The sequence below is a fragment of the Ovis aries genome, chromosome 14 (genome assembly GCF_016772045.2).
Source record: "Ovis aries strain OAR_USU_Benz2616 breed Rambouillet chromosome 14, ARS-UI_Ramb_v3.0, whole genome shotgun sequence".
In the NCBI taxonomy this organism is placed as follows: domain Eukaryota; kingdom Metazoa; phylum Chordata; class Mammalia; order Artiodactyla; family Bovidae; genus Ovis; species Ovis aries.
The window spans coordinates 34158085-34180279 of record NC_056067.1 but is presented as its reverse complement, the minus strand read 5'-3'; the positions used below and the strand labels follow the sequence as shown (position 1 = coordinate 34180279).

Here is a 22195-nt window from a genome sequence, read left to right as displayed (position 1 = left end):
GGAGGCCAAGCACAGCCAAGAGATATGGGGCAGGCATCCTGGAGGGCTTGGGGGAGCCTGGGAAACTCAGCCAGGATCCCCAGCCCAAGGATGGACTCTGAAGCTGATCCTAGCCACTCTGGACCCATGTCATCCCTCCCACCCTCACCTCATGGGAGGCTCTGCTGACAATACGGTCCAAGCAGTGCTTCCTGCCCATCTCCTAGGATCCTCTGCTTGACCTGCATCTACTCAGAAGCCTTCAAGGTACAAAGCTCTTTGAAAGCAGATCTCAGTGAATCTTTCCATCAATGTGAGAGGGTGGGTTTATTGGCCCTATTTTTCCAGTGAAGGAATCTGAAGGTCAGGAAAATTAAGGGCTGCAACTGGGAGTCTTAGAAGCAGGGCGGTGAAGGTTTGTGTTACCTCTCCAGCAGTGTCCACAGCCCTCAGCAGTTCTCTGCACCCACGAGATTCCCCCAGAAGGGCTTTAGGGATCAGCCAGGCCAGCAACTTCTTATCAGGTTGGAAAAGTAAATCCCAAAGAGGTGGAGAAGACTTCCCAAGCTCATCCATTCAAGGGGACGCAGCAGCTGAGCTGGGCCCCGGGAATTAGCTGCTTTCTGGGTCCTGGTTCTGGATAGGTAGATAGGTTGATAGGTGGGTGAGTGGATGAATGGATGGGTGGGTGGGAGGGTGGGCCGAAGATGAATGGGTAGACAGGCAGATAGACAGATGGGTGTGTGAATAAGTGGATGGCTATATCAGTTGGTAAGCAGGTAGGTGGAGCCCCCACAAAGGAAAGGGTGGCTGACAGGACACCAGGGCTCAAGAGGGCATCTGCCTCAATACGAGGTCTCAAGCCTCTAGACCTCAGAGCACTTTCTGACTGTGGGGCTGACAACAGGGTCCACAACCCCCAACAACACGGGCTGCATTTTCCTGAGCACCTGTAGACATAAGTCTCTCCTGCCATTCTCTGCTCCTTCTATAGAGGGAAGGGCGGGACGTGGAGGGGCGTGGCTTCCCCTGGCTCTCTGACGGAGAGAAACAGACTGGCGCTCTTTTGTGGGCTCAGTGGTAGGTCAGTGAGCTCACCCTGCAGGCGGGGCTTGGACCCTGCAAGGGCAAGGCTGGCGGGGGTGGGGGGTAACTGGTGGCTCAGTGTGGGCAGAAGGACACGTGATTCGTGCTCTGCCTCCTCCCTGCTGTGTGTTCCCAGGGGGGTCTCTACTTTTCCGAGCCTCAGTGTTCTTGTCGATAAAATGGGTCTCACTCAAATAGAGTTGTTGAGAGGACTACACAAGGTAATCCCTGAAGAAAAAACGTGTGTAGAACAATGGCGGGCCCATAGCAGGAGCTCTATCTACATGGTTTTCCCTGGTCTGTGGACTGTGGGTTGGGGTGGGGCCCACCTCAGACGCCTACAGTCACAGATTCTGACACCCTCCCCAGGGGCCCTGCGAGGCCCGGGCTTTTGGGAGGGAGTGTGGAGAAGGACCCCAACTCTTGCTCCCACGAGGCCCTGCTGAGTGACCCTGGGCAAGACATCCCTTCCAGCCTTGGCTCCTCGCCAGCTCCAAGGCTCTCACTGGGTGCTGCTGAGGGTTCTCACGGGGTTCGGACTGGTCTGGAGAGAGCTGTGGGGTCCACCCTGGTGGGGAGCTCATGGTCTCCCTCTCCCAGGCCCCTTCCAGAGGCACAGGGCCAGATCAAAGGGACCCAGCACTGAGCACTGGGAGGCGGGCTTGGAAAGAATGTAAACATGAGGATATTTTTAAACTTTTTCCAGACCCAGAGATTAGGGCTCTTGAAGCAAGAGACCCAGAGGTCAGTCTGGCCCTTTGCTCACAAAGAAAAAAACGATCTTGGGACCTCAGAGACAACCCCTCCTCCAAACCCACTCACACCCACCAAGACTCATCTCAAGACTAGCTTAGGCCTCAGGGCAGAAGTTCTTTCTCTGATCTCACCTCCGAACGTCCTACTGCTGTGGGATAACGTGTTTCTAATGAGAGGGTCTCAGGAATGTGTGAGGACCCAGAGGACTGAGGGGTGAGGAGGCCTACCGGAGAGCTAGTTCCAGGAAACCGAGCTTGGAGACCCCATGGTGGCCCAGTCACTCCGTTAGGAGTCCGTGTGTGCCTGTGTGCACATGAGTGTGTCTGTGGGTGTGTGTGTGTGTTAAACACTAGTCTGTGTGGTAAAAGCGTGCCAGGAACCTACCCCAGCCCTTCTCTTCTTTCCCTTCCCTAGCATCCCTGGGCCCCTCCCCCCGGGACTCCTTGGATCTATGGGGGACATGGAGTGGGGGCAGGAGGTAGGCTCGAGGGTCAAGAGAACAGGGAAGATGAGGAGAGCTAGAGGGCTGGGAGGGCTGAGAAGGCTGGGGGAGGGGCTGGGTCCAGGTTTGAGCCATGCAATGAGTCAGGCTGTGAGAGATTCAGGGGTCATGGTCCAGGGGAATGGGGGACTCAGCCTCATCTCCTTTAATTACCCCCAGGTGCCACAGTGACTCAGGACTTAGATGCAAGCCTCCCTAAATCTCCCTGCCTCAAATGTCGTGGTGACGCTCACCCTGGATTCCATGACAACAGCCTCTTCTCTCAGAATGATGCAGCCACCCTTGTGGCTGTGGAGCACACAACAGGTGTGTCACAGGCAGACTCAGAGAGGGAACTCAGCCACAGCATATGCCTTATCCCAGGGACTCCAGTACCCCCATCCATATCTCCTCTGACCAAGATGTCCAAGGGTCAGAGTTCCCAGGGGCATTCAGGAGACAGGCCCGCAGCAGATACCAGGACAATGAAGGGCCCTAGCAAGAGAAGAGGCCTTGCTGGCCATTTTCCATGCCTCAGGAGGCTGCTGGGCCACCTTACTCTGCTTATGGGCCCAGAGAAGGACAGTGTCTGGCTCCAGGTCATACCGCTTGTCAGAGGAGGGCGGGGCTCCGGCCCCAGGATCTGCGCAAGACAGTGTGCTCCGCTGCAGGTCTCCACCCCTGAGGCAGCAGGGGACGAGGACGAGGCTTGGCGCCGTATCACGAGGCGTGGCTGGATGTCAGGACAATGGGTGGGGGGTGGCGAAGCCTGATGGGAAGAGACAGCTGGAGACTTGTCCTCAACCGGAGGGCCAGAGCTGCCTGCCTGCAGCCGTTGCTGTGTTGTCCCTGTGTGCCTGCCCACTCAGCAGGGCTGTTACTATTCTTACCAACTTGCTGGTGGCAGCAGGGTCAGAGATAGTGGCTAGGTGGGAGCGAGTCATGAGCACCAGTCCCTTATCGAACACGTTCCCTGGAAACTTGGCAGGGGCTACCAGGCTCCAGGGGCCTAGGCAGGGCGGGCGACGTGGTCACAGGGATGGGCAGGGGGGTGGGCTCACTTGGATAAGGCCTTATGCCAGCTCACCTACCTCTCCTACAGGCAGGCAAGGTTCCATGAGAATCAGCCTGGGGTTTCCAGTGCAGTTTCTTCCTGTGTGGTCTTTAATACCCTCAAGTCATCCTCCTAGCCAGTCCACCCCAGAGGGCACCACCTCAGAGCTTTAAGTGCCCCAGAAGATGAGGTGTTGGTTTCCTCAGTGAGGCCATAGGCAAGGGGCCACCTCTACTGGGAGAGCACTGTACTCTGAGCCACAGGGGTCCAGGTTGACCACTGTTCTGCCCACTTCCCAGCTGTGTGACCTTGGGTAAGTCCTTTCCCTTCCTCCGAGCTGCGGTTTCCTCACCCTCTCCAGGGCTGCTGTGGGGATGATGAAGTCCAACAGTCAGGAAGGTGGGCTGAGGGCTGCAAGTATGGGTGTGTCTGTGCACACGAGCGAGTGTGCTTGGTGGGGGGAGCGGGGAGAGGGAGGCACGTGGGTTCCCCATCTTGGAGACTCCCGCCCCATGGATTTTCCGCTGGCACGTCGGCACCCTCTCCCCCAAAATAGGCCCTACGAGCCGTGTGCGACAGAGCCCAGACTGAGGGGACTTTTTTTAGCTGCCCTTTGATTGTCAGCTCTCGAGCGGCCGCTATTTTGAGCCCCAGTGCCTGAAGGAGGAGGGCCAAGTGGGGGCTGGGGTCAGCTCAGTGGGCCTGGCTGGCTCCTGGAAGGCATCCCCAAGGGGGCCAGCCATGCCCTCTCTGGCCCAGCTCTGCTGGCAAGGAGAGCACAGCATCTCCTGTGTACTGGGCCTGAGAGCTTATTAGTTGTTCACCTCCAGGGAAGCTGTGGACCTGGCAAAAACCATCCTTGTTTATGATGCTTACCCCACAGGCCATTGGCCTTGGCCATTGAGGGAAGAGCATGTTGTGGGGATTAACTGAGATAACACAAGCAAAGCCCTTACTTGGCACAGGGACTGGCACAAAACTGGCCCTCAAAAATGGGAATAGCTACTCTTATTATTGCCATCACAGCTGTTGTCATTCTTGGCTTTGTTGTTATGGTAACATTTTTATCTAGTTTCCTTCAAGTCTTTTTTCTGTGCATTTATCTTATGTTGCCAAGTTTGGGTCATAAAACTCTTCCCTCCTCCACGCTTGGTTTCAGCAGAAAAGAGACTGTAGGTCTTCTGGGGTACCTCTCTGCATCTCTGGCCTCCACTCCCAGGGGTCACCCCTTTATACATGTCCTTTGGGGTCCATGACCTCTGAAGTTTTACTTGACCTTCCAGAGTGTCTGTGGTATACCTACAGCTTCTGTCATCTCAAATGTCATTAGCCGCTGCCCCACAGGATTCCAGGGTCTTAGAACAGGAAAGTCAAATTTAGATGCTGGGTCCTCACATAGCTCTTGCACCTGGACTCTAAGACTCTCTGGCTTGCACCTAAGGAAATGGGCTTGTTTCTACAGATTAGATGTGAGAAAGAATTTTCTGGCTGTTCAGGTACCTAAGATTAGGCAGTGGATCATGAGGACAAATGATCCATTTGTCAGCTTCCTGGTCTTTGTGTGTGTTGGATGGGGGGAGGGTGTGGGCTGTCAAGAAAGGATGAGGTAGGAAGAAGCTAGATCCTTGGTAATATTTAAGTAGGGTGAGAAAGGGAGTGTGACTGAGTCGGGCTTCCTCCTTCCCTACTGGGGTCATTTCCTAGCAGGGCAGCAAGGTCAGCTGGGATTGGGGGTCATATGTTTTCCCCTCACCCCAAGTGGTTACTACACAAGGTGAGACTTCCTTGTTACCCGAAGGACAAAAATAGATTCCAGGTGATGGCCAGCAATCTGTGCCCAGAGCCACGAGGGTTATTCTGAGAGTGGTAGGCACGGGGCCAGCCCAGCTTGGTCAAGAGAAGCTGAGCTGGAAGTGGCAGCTTCAGCCTGTCCTTTTGGGAATCCTGAATGGGATGGGGGCACTGGAGCTAAAAACAGGCCGACAACCCTCGATAAGTGGGCCTAGAATCCTGACTTGGCCATGTGATCTTGGGCAAGCCACTTGGTATCTCCCGGCATCAGCTTCCTTCTCAAATGACGGGGACCTTGATCTCTGCTTCTCAGGGTGGTTGAGAGAACCCTGTGAAGCTGACAGATGGTGCTCAATAAATGCTTGAATCTCCACTTCAGCTGTTCCAGAATCCAGAGAAGGGACTTCCCTGGCCGTCCAGTGGTTTGGACTCTGGGCTTCCATTACAGGGGACACAGATTCGATCCCCTGGTCAGGGAACTAAGATCCTGCATACTATATGGTGCAGCCAAAAAAGAAGAAAAAAAATCCAGAGAAGATAAGGGCCTTACCTGCATATAGCCTCACCGCCAAAATGCCCCTTCCCTGCCAATCTGAAGGAACCAGAGTCAGGTATAAAAGCACGTATCTGTGAGGGCTTATAGGGATTTTCCAGGAAGACTCCATCCAGCTGGAGAATTCCATTCCTGGCCCTGCAACCCAGGGCTCAGGCTAAGGAGAGATGCTCTGGCTCATTCCGGTTCTGCCCAGTTCTTGCTCCTCGCCTGCCAAGCCCACATCAGGGTGTCCCACACTGTATTCTCTTGCTGTTTTCTGTGGAGTGTGAGGTGCCTGCAACTCCAAGGGGTCCCTCGAAGGCCTGACACAGAACAGTGAGGGGCCCTCTCCTGACCCCCCTCCCCATCCCTTCCTGGGCCCTCCCTTTCCTTCACCCAGCATGTTTTAGCATTTTCCCTGGAGCCAGCCCCTGCCCTCAGGGTCACCCTGGATGAACATGGACAAACCAATACAATGGACACTGATTTGGGGCACAGATGGCACCTGACCCAGCCTGGGGGTGGGTATGACAAAGGCAGCTGGAGTGGGGAAGTGGAGCCAGCTTGGGACAACTGCCTGGGCAGAAGCTCAGAGCTCTGGGATGTACTGTTATATTTCCGCGAAACTGGAGAACAGGTTTGAGGGAGTCAGATGGGCACTGAGGGCCAAATAGGAGCTGAACTGAACTCATGCATTGTATCTACTTAGCTGGAATTGGACCTCAACTCCCTTCCCACTCCAGCCTCTCCCCTCCACAGCTACCCCCACGAAGGTTTTCCCTGGGGTTAGCCAGAAACAGGAGGAGTCTTATCAGGGGAAGTCCTAGCTGGCAGATAGGAATCTCAAGACATAACAGTGCATTAGACCTGGGCCCCGAGGGCACCCAGCTCAGCACATCACAAGGGATATTCTACCTCTGGGATATTCCTGCACCCATGAAAAGCATTTTCTGCTCACAAAGACTCCTGGGGAGCAACACTCAGATCTGCTGGGAGCAAAGCACTTGCAGGGTCCTAGCTGGGCTCCGGGGACCCCCAGACCCATTCTGCCATTATATTACAATTTCAGCCTAGCACCTGTGCTCTGTCCAGTTTCAGCCACCTCTCTGCTCCTCATGAGGGGGAATGTGTTCCCCCTCCACCCATAGGCTGGCGCCAAGGTTTATGATCCGGCACAGAAGACACTGAGAGCCACACGGGTGGAAAAAGTTACCCGGTTCTAAATCAGCCAGTCTTTCGATGATCTCATCCCCTTCCCAATATAGTCGCGGTCCCCTCCCCCGCGGTGGCCCCTGGCCAATGGGGTTAGTCATGAGGGAGCTGGTGGAAGGGTGGAGGGGGTGTGTGAGGTCCAGAGGGGAACAATCTCCACTTGGGGTTTTACTGTGCATACTGTTTTGCAACCTGATTTCCCATCCCCTCATTTACAGTATTTCCATTTAGTGGTTTCCCGTCAAATAATAAAGATCTTTCATCATCACTTTAATTTTTCGCCATCACTTTAAAGTCCACCAGGATGGATGTACTAGAATCCCTTTGTCCACTATGTTGAGGAAAAACATGTCCATGGTGTCCAGTTTCTCTTTCTTGGAAACATCGGGTTATGACCATTTTTGTTCAAACCCCCTTGCACAGATGCCTAATCTTTCCTCCCTCCTTCCCTCTGTCTGTTTTTTGTTTTTTGATAAATTCTAACAGGTACTGAGGTGAGAGAGCAGGCTTTCACTGTTCATCTGATGAGTTCTGAACTCTCCTTTAAGTCAGAGGTGCCAGGCCCAGGGAGGAGATCCAAGACCTTTCCAGGGCCGCAGGTTCGGTGGAGCAGGACAGGCTGTGGTCTGCTGGTCTCTCCTGCTGCTCAAGACCAGCCCCCACCCCCAGCTTTCACCTGCTCTTGCCTACCCAGTCCCATAGGCCAGGCTGCCTGGAGATGCAGGGAAAGGCTGTACTTAAGATCTATCTGGTATTATATCTACACAGCCCCACCCCAGGCACAAGCAAAGGGCCCCTGAGTCCATCCAATTCATGTCTAGCCATGAACTTCCCCCAGGTTCTGCTAGAATGCTTCCATGGACCAACAACTTACTCCTTCCTCCCAGGCTTTTGGGGAACAGGGCATCAAAAAAAAATCAAATGAGTAGATATTCAGCAGAATTGCATGATCTCTTAACAACTGCACAAAATCTATGAGGACGCTTTGAAAACACCACCAGAGTTTTGAAATTCAACTCTGCATTTACGAACCTTGTGACCTTGGGGACATCATTTTACTACTCCAAGCTCAGTTTTACCATCTGTAAAATGGGTTTATAATACTTGCCTCATACAGTTATGAGATGATAAGGGATTGACTCATGTGATAATGGAGGCTGAGAAGTCCCACCATCTGCTATGTGCAAAGAGGCTCAGGAAAGCCAGTGGCATAGTTCCAGTCCAAACTCAAAGGTCTATGAACCACAGTTGCCAAGGATGTAAGTCCTAATCAGAGTCCAAAGGCCTGAGATGTCCAAGGGCAGAAGATCGGTGTCCCAGCTCAACAAGGAGCAACTTTCCTCTTCCTTCCACGTTTTTGTTCTAACCCAGCCCACAGTGGATTGGATGGTATCCAGGCTCTTCTTTATTCAGTCTCCTGATTCAAATGCTAATCTCTTCTGGAAATACCCTCAGGGCAGAAATAAATGAAAAATAAAATGAAAAATAACGTTTTATCAGTTATCTGGGCATCCTTTAGCCCCATCAAGTTAATACATAAAACTGTCACAGCAATCTATCAGATTCACCAATTATCAAGACTTTGCTGAACATTGACTTTGTCAGTCCTTAGTGTCTTTTTTGTTGTATTCTATTCTTTACAAGCAAGCTGCTAAGGGCACCCAGATTCAAGAGGAGGAGAATTGGATCTTACTGCTTGATGGGAGGAGTGGAAAAGAATTTGTGGTCAACCTTAAAAGTATAGCCAGGGAACTTCCCAGGTGGTTCAGTGATTAAGTCCTGTTCCAATGCAGGGGACAAAGTATTGATCCCTGGTCAGGGAACTAAGATCCCACAAGCCGTGTGCCACAACTTCAGAGCCCCCGTGCTCACAACTAGGACTGGATGCAGCCATAAATAAATTAAAACAAACAAACAAACCACAGCCAGAAGCAAAAGGTGGAGGGTTCTAGGCTATATCCCAGAGGAGACCAGGGGCCATGGAAGAGTTGACTCCAGCCTTACAGGGTAAGACAAAGACCACTTTCTCTTTTCCTGCTCCTTCCTGTGTGTGTGACTGTAGTGCCCCACACCTGGGGAGGAAGATTCTGCACTTTCTCCCAAGGGTGATGGGGAGCCGTGGAAGGGTTTGGAGCAGAGGAGTGAAGTGGTCAGATCTGAGTCTGACCAAGATCGCTCTGACTGCTATGTGCTGGGTAGAGTTGATCAGAGAGGGCAGCCATTGTCTAGGGGTGGAGGAGGATAAAGGTGGTTTGGACCATTCTTGGAGCTGAAGGGAGTAAACCCCAGAGATGCTCTGCGTGGGGGAGGGGGGATCGGAGTAGGGGGGTTTTGCTGTGGGGACTGGCTGAAGGGAGTGGAGATGGGGGTGGGAAGGATTCAAAGGTGTGGGGCAGTCCCCAGAGAAGAACTCCCACACTGGGGGAGACCAGAAAAGGTGGCAGCCACCCTCTCACATCTCTTGGGATCCCAACAGCCCCTTCCTCAACAGGTAGGGCTGAGTGACCACAGAGAAGGGTCCTTCCGTCCTACCACCTACTCCTTCCAGCCCCAAGGACTTCCAAGGTCTGGAAAGGCTCCCTGAAGGCTCTTCTAGGCTGCAGTCGCCAGAGACGCTGCTCTGCCTGGTAGTGAGTCCCAGGGCCTCATTTTCTCTGGAACACTTTCCTCCTACTCCTGCTGCAGCTGACGCCAACACGGCCTGATGGTGACACCTAGAGGCAGCACCTGCCTCACATTGCTTGACCACAGCATCCCACAGCAAAGGCCTGTGCCTCCAAAGCTCCACATGGGTGTTCCCCTCATGCCACCCTGCGATTTAGTGGCCAAGCCAACGGGCAGAGCTCTGAAGCCCAGCTCCTCCGTCCTTTCCTGATAAAGCCCAGTGTGGGCTCATCAAGGTCCCCAGAACCCCAAAGCCCCTGGATACCCTCCACTGCCACAAGCCAAGGAGCACGTTGGCTTGTTGATGACATTTCCCTGTCCCCCCTACCCACTGCTCTGATTTGTTTCAGAGGCAGGGTCATCCCGGCAGCTCAGCATTCACAGAACCAACCTCTCAGCACCTCACCATTTGGGCCCATCCTATGTCCTGAGTCCCGTGTGAGAAGATGCAATGGCCCTCAGCTTTTGTTGGAGATCTTTTTAGCTAAATGTTCACTGTCATCTATCCACACCCACAGTCTTTTTTGTGTCTGGATGCGCCTCATCCCTCTCCTCACTTCCGTGCCACCGCTCAGTTTTCCTCCTACTTCTCTGGTCTCTCTTTTTCTGGTTCCTCTCCATCTGCTCCTCCCTTAATCATCCATCTATCCACCCATCTGCCCCCACCCCTCCTTATTCATTGTACAATCAGCAGAACAGGGGGTTTACTCTGACATTACAGGGATGAGGGTAGGAAGGGAAAAAACAAGGACAGGTGCCCAATAGCACCTGGTGGTCACACTGCAGGGAAAGTGGGGGGATTGAGGTGGGACTTTCTGCGTGGCCCCCACCCCACCTCTATGCTGATGAAGAGAAAGCCATGTCCTGTCTGAGGTCACTGCATGGCCTTACCTACTTCTCCATCCCCAGAGATTACCCAAGAGGCTCCTTCTTTCTCACTCGGCCAGATTTGGCCAGCTCTCCTTCAACCTTCTCTACAGCTCTGGCCCTGCTTCTGTGATGTCCCTAGAGCGTATCCCCAGATGCTCTGGACCAGCCCCTCCAAGCTCCATTGTGCCCAGTGTCATGGGCAACCCCTGGGCAGCTCTGCCTACCTGGCCCCGGGGCCACACAAGGTATGTGCAGGTGAACTGGAGAGAGAAGCAGCTTGTGGCAGACATTACCTCCGTTCATCTGCTGTAAGGAGAATGGCGAGAAATTGCACACTGCAGATGGGACTCGAATCCAGTCTTCCAACTGAAACCACACAACTGTTTCAGGACTTAATGAAGCTTAGGTCGTTTACGTCTCAGTACGGAAGTAATTCAGTGAGAGGTAAAGTGACAGGTAATCAGTAGATTTATTAATATTTTTTGTAAAGAAGTTCCAGGAAAATGGGATGCTAGAAGGTGATCGTGTCCCAGGTCTCTGGCGAGTTCCTGGGCCTGGCTGCCAAGTGAAGGTCCTTGGCTTCCTGTGGGAAAGAATTCAAAAGCGAGAGAGCTTGAGAACCATAGTACAGGGAAAGCACAGATACACATTCCACAGGCAGAAGGTGAGAGGGCCCTGAAATATGGGGTGGTTAGTTTCTATGGGCAGTGTAATTTCATAGGGTAGTAAGGAGAGGGCTATTCCAATTCTTTGGGGAAAGGGACAGGGACTTCCAGGGAACTGGGCCACCGCTCCCTTTAACGCCTTTTATTGTTGTTGTTCAGTCGCTCAGTCATGTTTGACTCTTTGCAACCCCATGGACTGCAGCACGCCAGGCTTCCCTGTCCATCACCCCCTCCCAGAATTTGCTCAAACTCATGTCCATTGCGGAGAAGGCAATGGCACCCCACTCCAGTACTCTTGCCTGGAAAATCCCATGGACAGAGGAGCCTGGTAGGCTGCAGTCCATGGGATTGCTAAGAGTCAGAAACGACTGAGTGACTTCACTTTCACTTTTCACTTTCATGCATTGGAAAAGGAAATGGCAACCCACTCCAGTGTTCTTGCCTGGAGAATCCCAGGGACGGGGGAGCCTGGTGAGCTGCCGTCTAAGGGGTCGCACAGAGTCGGACATGACTGAAGCGACTTAGCAGCAGCAGCATCTCCATTGAGCCGGTGATGTAGTCCAACCATCTCATCCTCTGTCATCCCCTTCTCCTCCTGCCTTCAATCTTTCCCAGCATCAGGGTCTTTTCGAATGAGTTTGCCTCATTCCCATCAAGTGGCCTAAGTATTGGAGCTTCAGCTTCAGCATTTTATGGTCTGCCTCAAACTGTCATGGCGCCATTATGTGTGTGTGTGTGTGTCATTTACATAGTCCTGAAGGCATCTCGTTGTGGTGGCTTCTCTTGTTTCAGAGCGTGAGCTCCAGGCAAGTGGGGTTCAGTAGTTGTGGTTCCCAAGCTCTAGAGCACAGACAGGCTCAGTAGTCGTGGCACAGGGCCCAGTTGCTCTGCGGCATGTGGGATCCTCCCAGACCAGGAAACGACCCCCCGTTTCCAGCACGGGCCCGTGGATTCTTCACCACTGAGCCACCAGGGCAGCCCTAGAGGTTTTTTTAAAGGCACCATTTAGGGTGAGAGCTGCAGGATGTGTGACTTTCATCTGACTTGTCGGTGGTGAGGTAAGAGGGTAATGTTTTGGTAATCCCAATTATCAACCTTCTGGTTGCAACAGGTCTGAGGTCTACAGTGCTTGTCATCAGCACATATTTTTATTGTTTCAAAATGATGGGATATTGGAATGTATGGGTTATCTATCAGCTTCTTGTCTGAAGAACCTACTTCTTTACCCCATCCCACCCACCTGGGCCAAAACTGTGCCATGAGATTTTCCTGCATTTTCCCTTTCTGAAAGGCCAGCATTGGGACAAGTGCTTGGGGCAGTGGACTCAGTTCAAATCTGTGCCCTATTGTAGTGTCAGGAAGTTTTCAAGCCTCTGGGCCTGTTTTTATCATGTTACAAAGCAGGAAACAGCTCCATTATTTTCACCTTTCTCTCCCTCAAAGCTGCCCTTCAAGGCCCAGTTTAACCACCCTTTGTTGTTATTCAGTTGCTAAGATGTATCGACTCTTTGTGACCCCACGGGCTGCAGCACACCAGTCTCCCCTGCCCTTCACCATCTCCAGGAGTTTGCTCAAACCCATGTCCATTGAGTAGGTGATGCCGTCCAACCATCTCATCCTGTCACCCCCTTCTCCTGCCTTCAATCTTTCCCAGCATTAGGGTCTTTTCCAATTAATGACAATAGCCCACACTAAAATTACCAACCTAATAGCTGTATTTGCATTTTAAGAAGTACCCATCAGAGTGGTCTTTGTGAGTTGTATCACTCAGAGGCAATGAGATATGGCTCAGTCAGTGGAGGTGGGATCAAGTGGACACTTCAAGGAGCTGGGTAGATCTTTCCCCAAAGCTGGCTCTGAATTTAAAATTAACAAAGAAGCTGGTTTTACAAGGCCAGTTAAATAATGTGAAGTCCCAGCAAGCCTCAGCCCTGAGTGTGTGGAGACCGTCACAACAAAAGCCTCTCTTTTGCTTCTTTTCAGCTCTCCATACAAGTTAACACTAAGCAAGGACTTCCTGTGTGGCTGCTGCTGCTGCTGCTGCTGCTAAGTCGCGTCAGTCGTGTCCGACTCTGTGCGACCCCATAGACGGCAGCCCACTAGGGTTCCCCGTCCCTGTGTGGCTAGCAGACACCAAAAATTGGCAGAGAAAACTTCTTTAGGGTAGCCTTTTTTTCTTTTTGATGTGGAACATTTTTAAAGTCTTTATCACATTTGTTACAGTACTGCTTCATGTTTTGGATTTTTGGCCCCAAGGCATGTGGGACCTTAGCTCCCCAGCCAAGGATCAAACCTGCATTGCCTGCACTGGGAGGCAGTCACCAGACCAGAGAAGTCCCTCGGGTGGACTCCTGAACAAACTAAAATCTTCCGTGGCTAGATACAGGTCGTGAAACAAAGGCTGGCCTAATCTAGTACCCTAAGGACCTTACAAATACAAATGTTCAAAACCGAAAGAAGCCAAATCTCATTTTGCCTCTTTTATTTACAAGTTTCACTTAAATATCTCTCATGGTGCGAAAATCAATGTCAAAAAGAACATTGGTATACAGTGTACAAATATCAGTAAATATTAAATAACATGGTTAATTTTTCCAGGTAAATGCTTGATACAAAATATTTTCCAGGAGGCTAGTTAAATGTCAGGTGCCTAAGGTGTCAGGGAAAGAGCCTTGAGCCTGCTCAGGAGATGGTCACACTGCAAGCCACCTGTGTTTTGCACTTGGTGACACATGTGGGAGCTCACAGGACAAAGCCGTGCCACCAGCCTTTATTCCTAGCCCCAAAGCCACACCAGGGCTTCCTCTGCGATGAGAGCCACGTTCAGAGGCAAATGAACCACTTACAATGAGACTAGGATAGCTCATTTCCAGAATATCCCGGTTTAACCTGGGAAATGCAGAATTCCAAAACTGTCGAATGAAAAATAGGTCACTAGGGACTGATGGATGAACAAGTCAAGCCAGACTCATTCTGAACGTTTTCTTGTCGACCTTTTAGGCCAATCATACTTCTGGGGAAAATGTTAACATACCTCAAAGTTTACACTTTCATTATAATAAATTAGCTCTAATGTTCCAAACAGCATCTCAGAAAACTGAACACATAACCTAACATACTAACTTGAACTTAGAACTTCTCTATCCATTCTGATCAATCCCCAGAAACAGCAGAACGGTATTATTTATTTAACAATATCTAAAGTATGCCAATATTACCAACATTTCTTACCTAAAATAAATATGCAGTTTAAAGGACCAATAAAGCATAGTTTATTCATAAGTGAAATCTTAAACAATCTCATTTTTTAGTTCATTTTACAAGTCTCTATATCAAAATCTTTACATAGAAGGAATGATACGTATTTCAGAAGACCTGACAAGTACCACCAACCCCCTCTCAAATTCTACTATCATCCTCAAGTGGTAGCCCATGTGCCTCAGGCCAGTGACACCAAAATTGTAATCAGGGAGTCAGACACACTGGGGTTAACCAGGAGGAGCTGCTCCTCGAAGCATTCATGGCAGAGTTCACAGTGGATAAACGGCAGGCAATAAACCAGCCTTTCTTCTCTCTCAATATGCCAATTAGAAAGCAAATCTATTAGGCTGAGAAAAAACAGACACCCTTGAAGGAATAGGTTGGAAGTCTGTATTCTCTCAGCTGTTCCACAAGTTAATCAAGTATATTTAAGAGCCCATGCGAGGCTCCAAAACAGAATTCAGACACTGTAACCCCAGTAAATGCTCTGAGGGTGTGCCAGGGTTTAGCTGACATAAAGAAGGATTTCAGACAAGTAGTGTTTGGCTCTAGTAACGAAACTTCATGCAAGCTAAATGATAGGGATTCAGGTTTTATTTCAGTTAAGATTTTTCAGAATAAAAGGACACAGGCTTAAGCACTCAGAAGAGAATTTCTTAGACAAAGCAATATCACTATTAACGTACAGGGAAACATCCCTAAGCTGTCTCAACACTTGAATGTCCCTTGTCCTGAATGTGAAAGTCATACCTAGCTATTTTGCTTTCTTTTCAGTGGGTGGCTCAAGGGGGTGAGATGAGGGGAACCATCAACAGGAAGATAGTACAGGAAAATAAAGTCAGTTCTGCAGGTTTATATTTGTTTCCATCTAGAGACACACTTCCTGTTTAACTACAGCAATTTCAGAACATGAAATTCATCCTCCTAAAAAAGATCCCTATGGTTTAATTTCCCAATAAACACAGACTGTGCAGCCCACAGAAGCTACTACAGGTTACACTGTTTTTTGCCCAACTCCTATACTAAATAAGGCCTAATTACCGAGGAGTAGCAGTGGCCATTTATCCCACTAGTCTATGGGCAAGTGTCCCATCTGAAAAAAAATCTCCCCACTCCCTCCTCCCCACCACCCCTGGGGATGCAGCCAGGGAGCCTTGGTTAGCAACTGTTCTCAGGTCCTTCACATTTTTACCTCTCCAGATTCAAGCTGAATCTCAAAGTCTAGAATCCACTGCATAAGCCAGTCCTGCCTAAACTGTCACGATTACCACATGCAGTCTTGAATTTCCTGCTTCCCTGCAACCATGTGAAGTGAGAGCATTCTTTCTAGACAGTATTGCACAGTCAGCGGGGTGACTGAGTTCAACATAGCAGTGGGGGAAGGAGCATTAGGAGGAATTAGAGGAATGTTTGAGAAGTATAATCAGAAAGGCTAAGTACTATGAGTAAATCTGCAGAGATTTACTGAACACTGGAGGAAATTTTATTAATGAAGGAAAAGCCAGGAGTTAAGGCTCAGACAGAAGTTACCTCCTAGCATGGCTCAAAGGTTCAAGGGGTGGGACACAGAAGAAGGGCTTGAAAGCTACACAAATTCAGCTGGTCCAGAGGCCTGGCCACCTTCACCCTCAGCCGAAAAACCAAGAAAACTCATTCCAAGCATGCTCGCTCACAGCACGCCTGTTTGGCAAGTTTGAGGACTCAATTTTAACATAAACTAAATCAGAACTAGAATGCAGCATTAATTTTCACAACTAAACACATACACAAGTTAGACTATTGCATAGAAAAGTGTCCTGTAATATGCTTTGTAAACCTAGGTCCTTAGTAACTTCAGAATAAAAAACAAAAACTTCCCTTCATAGTGTAGCAGTCCATGATTACACACAGAATTATCAAGTCTCCAGATTTTGCAGCAAGAGCGCAGAAGATCCTGGACTTCTTCATATTCTTAGAACCATAATTAAATTTACCCTTTCCAGGCTCAGGTTGAGTTTTAACAGTGTCTTTATAAAAGGACTTGGGTTACACGAGCCCAAGAAAGTCGATCGTCTCTGTGCTCCACCCTCTCTGCGTAGAAGAGGTGACCAAAACACGCAGGCACATAAAATCACTAGATTTTGTTTTTAATCCAAGGCTTGTTTTTTCCTCACATTAGTCTATAATTAAGCAAGCTGCATCGATCCACCTGCCCTTCAACCATAGGGTCTAAAGAGCCAGGTTCCGAGTAAGGGAAAATGTCTCAGAAGAACACTGAAGTTAACCTTGGCAACAGGGTGGGAGACTCTTAACTCCCCTTGGAAGATGCACCAATTGAGTCTGAGTTGAAATACACCACGGTGACTGTGATGTCATCCCTGTACATCCTTGCCAAGTCCTCCGGCAAGGTCAGCATCGCCGACAGCCGCTCAGGCTCCATCTCCCCATATTCGTTGTTTCCTATGGCGTATCTGATCAGACGTGTGGCTGCGTTTTGGTCCGCTGCATGGAGCCCCTGGGCTTTCCTCTGCTGCAGCAGGCTCTGCATGAGTCCCAGGTTGGTGGGTTTCTGGGCCAGGTCTGGCTTGTGCTGACCCTCTTCAGCCAGGTGCTCCACCACCAGCCTCACCACATCCTCGTTGCCCAGCACGTCCCACAGGCCATCAGAGGCCAGCACGAGGAACTTATCCTGTGGCCTCAGCCTGTGGTAGGTGACCTCTGGCCTGGCCGTCAGGTAAGGTGGGGTGTAGTAGTGCGGGGGGGTGAACTGGTAGATGTTGAGGGCCTCGGTGTCGAAGCCCCGCTGCAGGACACCACGCTGCAGCTCTTTACTCCACTTCAGCTGGACGTCCCCAAAGGCCCTGCAGGGCATGAGGACTCCCAGCAGCCTGTTTTCCATGATGACCGTCTTGTCCTCAGACTCAGGATGCTCCCTCTTCAGCCGTGACAGCTCGGCTGGGTTCCAGGCATTGTGGTCCTGGGTGAGGGGCAGACAAGACCACATGCCGTTGTCTTCCTGGACACCAAGGATGGCCCGGCAGTCACCAGCGTTTGCCACGTGCAAGTGAACCCCATCAATGTGGGCCAGGCAAGCCGTTGCCCCTGAGAAAGCAACCTGGAGTGAAAGGTTCCTGGTCATTTCATCTTCAAGGGGAGCCTGGATCTCTAGCGAGATGTCAGAATCCAGTCTCTGGAAGGAGTACATTAATGCTTCCTCAGTGTTCAGCCCCATTTCCATCTGCAGGTTCAGCAGCTCCTGCCAGTAGACGCGGAGGTGATCAAGGTGCACCGACGTGACATCCTTGTAGATACTGTCCCCTGGGTGCTTGAGCCACTGAAGGATGGGCAGCAGGGGCTTCATGCTTTCCATGGCCTCCTCCATTTGCTCCAGAGTCTGCTGGGACATTAGTGACACAGCCACATAGTAGAAGAGCCTCTCGCTCACTGCTTGAGCACATGCGTGGCCACCATGTCCGTCGAAGATGCCAAACAGCAGTCCATTGGTCTGCAGGCAGGCAGCTATACCTCCCCGGTCCTCCACTGGGGAATTGGCAGCTAGCTGGTTGCTCTCAAATCGTAACACTGAATCTGGAGCTCTGCTGACAAGGTCAAGAATCTTATGGGCCGACTCACCAGCTCTCAGCACTTCATTTACCTGCTCCGGGCTGAGCTGCAAGTGGAAGTCCTCTTCCTCCGTTGATGTGTGTCTGTAGGCTTTCTGCAGAGCAATGCCACCACATGCAGCGGCATGGTCTTTTAGGGTGGCTGGCCCCTGGGGAAAGAGTCTCCCTTTTGATTTAATCCTATTTGAGGCATACCTTGAATATAAACGTTGTCCCCCCTGTAATGTGGCAATGGTCTTCCTTGCAGAACTGAGAATCCAGTAGGACACAGTACTCGACATTCTGAAACCCTATGAGTGAATAGGTTCCTTCCGCAAAAGGGTTCTTTAAATCTGAAAATTCAAGAGGTTAAGAAATTTAATTTCTTAAAAATAATGACTTCTGCAAACACTTAATCTCAAAATATTTAAATCTCCACACATCCCATTATAATGTAAATACATTTCAGAAAATGGCTTTTTAAACACTCTGCGCTTAAAGAGTCACTGAGGGCTTCCCAGAGTTGTTTCCTTCCTCCCAAATCCTTTCCCTTGCCTCAGACCAGTGCACACCTCCCATGTTCCCTCTCCCAGGCAGGCTGTGTTCCTTTAAATACATACAAGCTCTTTCTTGCTCCCCAGCCATCTTGGTAGCGGCTCTCAGTCAGAGGCCATCCAGCTCTTTAGGCAGGAAGACAGGGCAGCAAAAAAGATGGAAAAGCCGCTGGAGTCAGGTCGACTCTAGGCTCCAACTGGTTATGGTAAGTGGAAAAAGTATGGGGTGGGGTACAAGAGACTCTGAAAATGATCAGACAAGGCAAAGTGAACCTGGTCATCCTTGCCAACAGCTGCCCAGTTCCAGTTCAGTTGCTCAGTCATGTCCGAGTCTTTGCGACCCCATGAATCGCAGCATGCCAGGCCTCCCTGTCCATCACCAACTCCCAGAGTTCACTCAGACTCACGTCCATCGAGTCAGTGATGCCATCCAGCCATCTCATCCTCTGTTGTCCCCTTCTCCTCCTGCCCCTAATCCCTCCTAGCATCAGAGTTTTTTCCAATGAGTCAACTCTTCGCATGAGGTGGCCAAAGTATTAGTTTCAGCTTTAGCATCATTCCTTCCAAAGAAATCCCAGGGCTGATCTCCTTCAGAATGGACTGCTTGGATCTCCTTGTAGTCCAAGGGACTCTCGAGTCTTCTCCAATACCACAGTTCAAAAGCATCAATTCTTTGGCGCTCAGCTTTCTTCACAGTCCAACTCTCACATCCATACAGGACCACTGGAAAAATCATAGCCTTGACTAGATGGACCTTTGTTGGCAAAGTAATGTCTCTGCTTTTCAATATGCTATCTAGGTTGGTCATAACTTTCCTTCCAAGGAGTAAGCATCTTTTAATTTCATGGCTGCAGTCACCATCTGCAGTGATTTTGGAGCCAAAAAAATGCCAACTTTTTCACTCTCCTCTTTCACTTTCATCAAGAGGCTTTTTAGTTCCTCTTCACTTTTTGCCATAAGGGTGGTGTCATCTGCATATCTGAGGTTATTGATATTTCTCCCAGCAATCTTGATTCCAGTTTGTGCTTCTTCCAGCCCAGCATTTCTCATGATATACTCTGCATATAAGTTAAATATGCAGGGTGACAATATACAGCCTTGATGGACTCCTTTTCCTATTTGGAACCAGTCTGTTCCATGTCCAGTTCTAACTGTTGCTTCCTGACCTGCATACAAATTTCTCAAGAGGCAGGTCAGGTGGTCTGGTATTCCCATCTCAGAATTTTCCACAGTTTATTGTGATCCACACAGTCAAAGGCTTTGGCATAGTCAATAAAGCAGAAATAGATGTTTTTCTGGAACTCTTGCTTTTCCATGATCCAGCGGATGTTGGCAATTTGATCTCTGGTTCCTCTTTCTTTTCTAAAACCAGCTTGAACATCTGGAAGTTCATGGTTCACATATTGCTGAAGCCTGGCTTGGAGAATTTTGAGCATTACAGAAAACTAGTCAATCTAATCACACTAGGACCACAGCCTTGTCTAACTCAATTAAACAGCTGCCCAGCCTTGAGCAAATCTTGCATAGAGCACTATGCCATGTTGGGGCTTCCGTGGTGACTCAGACAGTAAAGAATCTGCCTGTAATGCAGGAGACCCGGGTTTGACCCCTGGGTGGGGAAGATCCCCTGCAGAAGGGAATGAGAACCCACCCCAGTATTCTTGCCTGAAGAATTCCATGGACAGAGGAGCCTGGTGGGTTAGAGGAGGAGTCCATAGGGTTGCAAAGAGTCAGACATGACTGAGCAACTAACACAACTTGTATGCCATGTTGGCCAAAAATGTGTCCATCACTATAGTGTTTAAGTAATACTACTGAATTGGACACCGCATACAGAAAATAACAGAGAATGCGCACTAGCTATCATTGATCCAGGTGATGAGCAGAAGCATGCTAGGAGAGACTGGTGAAAAGTAAACCATGCAAAAATTTTCCTCAATAAAACTGGCCAGAGCTTGTTTTACATATAAAGAACACATGCATGCATGCTCTGTAAATTCAGGAAACACGGCTGCCTTATTCACCAGTGGCTCTCCAGTGCCCAGGCCTCAAACACTGGCTAAACACAGCAATTTCAAGAGGTCCCAAAGCACACTAGCTGTCTAGCATCAGACACACAATAACTTCACTTGCCTGAGTTCCAGTTATCCATCTGTGGAATGGGAATACTAGTTTCATAGGGTTTTATGAGGATTTTAAAGAAATATAACCCTTAAGCTCCAAAAAAAGATTATTAGCAATAATCTTTTAGTGTTAGGTGTATCACTGAGGATTTAGAGGTTGGGAGGTTGTTTCCACTATCTCCCTATTTATAAAATACCAAACTGCAATGCCTAACGCATCAACATTTTCCCTACTTAAGTTTTAACCTACTTATTTCCCAAGGCTAGCATCAGTAGGTCAAAGGGTGTAGACTCATCCTGCCAAACTGATTTCCAAATGGTTCACATCTGCCTCCATAAGGCCATGAAGTAAACCCTACACCTTCAACAGCCTCTGGCGGTATTTTTCCTTAGAAAAAAAATTTTAAAGTTGCTCTATTTTACTATTTTCTCTGGAGAACCGAGGTGGGGTGTGGAGCATTTTTTCACTCCACGTGTTTTCGGAATCCCGCCCACAAGTTTTTCGGTCTGAGTATGGAGAACGCCCACATCCAAGGACCGCCCAGTCTCCCCAGCCCACCCCGCCGAACTAGGGGCAGGATTGGTTGGACCCGGCGCGCAGAAGGCGCCTCCCGTGCCCCTCGCCCCACCCCTAGCCCTGCAGAGAAGCTAGGCAGCGTTACCCGACGCAAGGCTGTCTGCCGCAGACCCGACCCAAACAGTTTCGAGTATCTAAAGAAAACAGGTCCCAAAGTCAAGTCTCTGACCCACAGGCTCATAGATACGAGCGCGGCCTCCGGAATCCACCAAGCCCTATCTCCCTCAAACCATGGCGCGGCCACGTCCCTGAGTCCCAGCTTCCCAGTCTATAGATAAGGCTAATTAAGTTGAGATGCTGAGCTCCGAGGGCTAAAACAGCTACTGCGGATGTTAGGGCACGCAGCCAAAGGTCCTACGCCAGGCTGCGAGCCCACGTGGCGCGTGCGCGCGAGAAGGGTGACCGTAGCTGTGACCAAGGCTCTTCCCAGTCCGCCGCGGGCCCGCCCCCTCACCTCACTTCACCTCCGCTCTCCACCCCATCACCTGAGCCGTTGCCGTGGGCTGGAGCGGACGCGGGGAGGCTAGAAGCTTTCACCTCTCACGCTCGCCGTTTTCCCTACCTCGGAGCCACGTCCTCCTCTCACCGGCACCAAGGCCGCCGTGTCCGTCAGTCAGCTTCACGCCCGCAAGCTATACCGTGGCTACCCCTACTCGGGACTCACCTCCGGGCAGAGACCTCTCGTGCTGCTGATCCAGCTGGAGAAGGAAGCATTCTTTTGCCAGCCTTTATTGGTTCATCTGCAGAGGCGGGCCCCTGACGAACAGCGCAATTGTCCAGTGGATGAGGAGAGTGAGAGGGCGGGCTCCAGATGGGCCAAATCCGGTTCCTCCCCCTCTCCCGCCCACCCCACCCAACCTTTACCCACCCGGCCCTCCATCTCTGCGGTTAGGCTTGGCCCTAGGCTTTGAGATTAAGCCTTCTTGTGGCTGAGCTCTCCGACCACGTGACACGCTGCCCGTTCTGCACACCTCAAACAGAGCTGCTGCTGCTGTTAAGTCGCTTC

At 50.4% G+C, this 22195-nt stretch overlaps 1 protein-coding gene across 2 annotated transcripts; it reads right to left on the bottom strand.

Annotated features, from left to right (window-relative positions):
- Positions 1-13558: 13558 nt before the first annotated feature.
- On the bottom strand, positions 13559-21909 carry PDP2 (pyruvate dehydrogenase phosphatase catalytic subunit 2). 2 transcript variants are annotated; one of them, XM_012189891.5, is made up of 2 exons: positions 21752-21909; positions 13559-18288 (listed from the first exon to the last, which is right to left on the bottom strand). In XM_012189891.5, exon 2 carries the CDS (start codon positions 18235-18237, stop codon positions 16642-16644), a length of 1596 nt encoding a protein of 531 aa, XP_012045281.2. In that variant the 5' UTR covers positions 18238-18288; positions 21752-21909; the 3' UTR covers positions 13559-16641. The 2 variants fall into 2 exon arrangements, with proteins under 2 accessions (XP_012045281.2, XP_004015628.2); XM_004015579.6 differs by having other exon boundaries at positions 21854-21909.
- Positions 21910-22195: the final 286 nt, after the last annotated feature.

Coding starts and splice junctions, on each gene's coding strand:
- PDP2 (XM_012189891.5), bottom strand. CDS start 18,237: ATGTCGAGTACTGTGTCCTACTGGATTCTCAGTTCTGCAAGGAAGACC.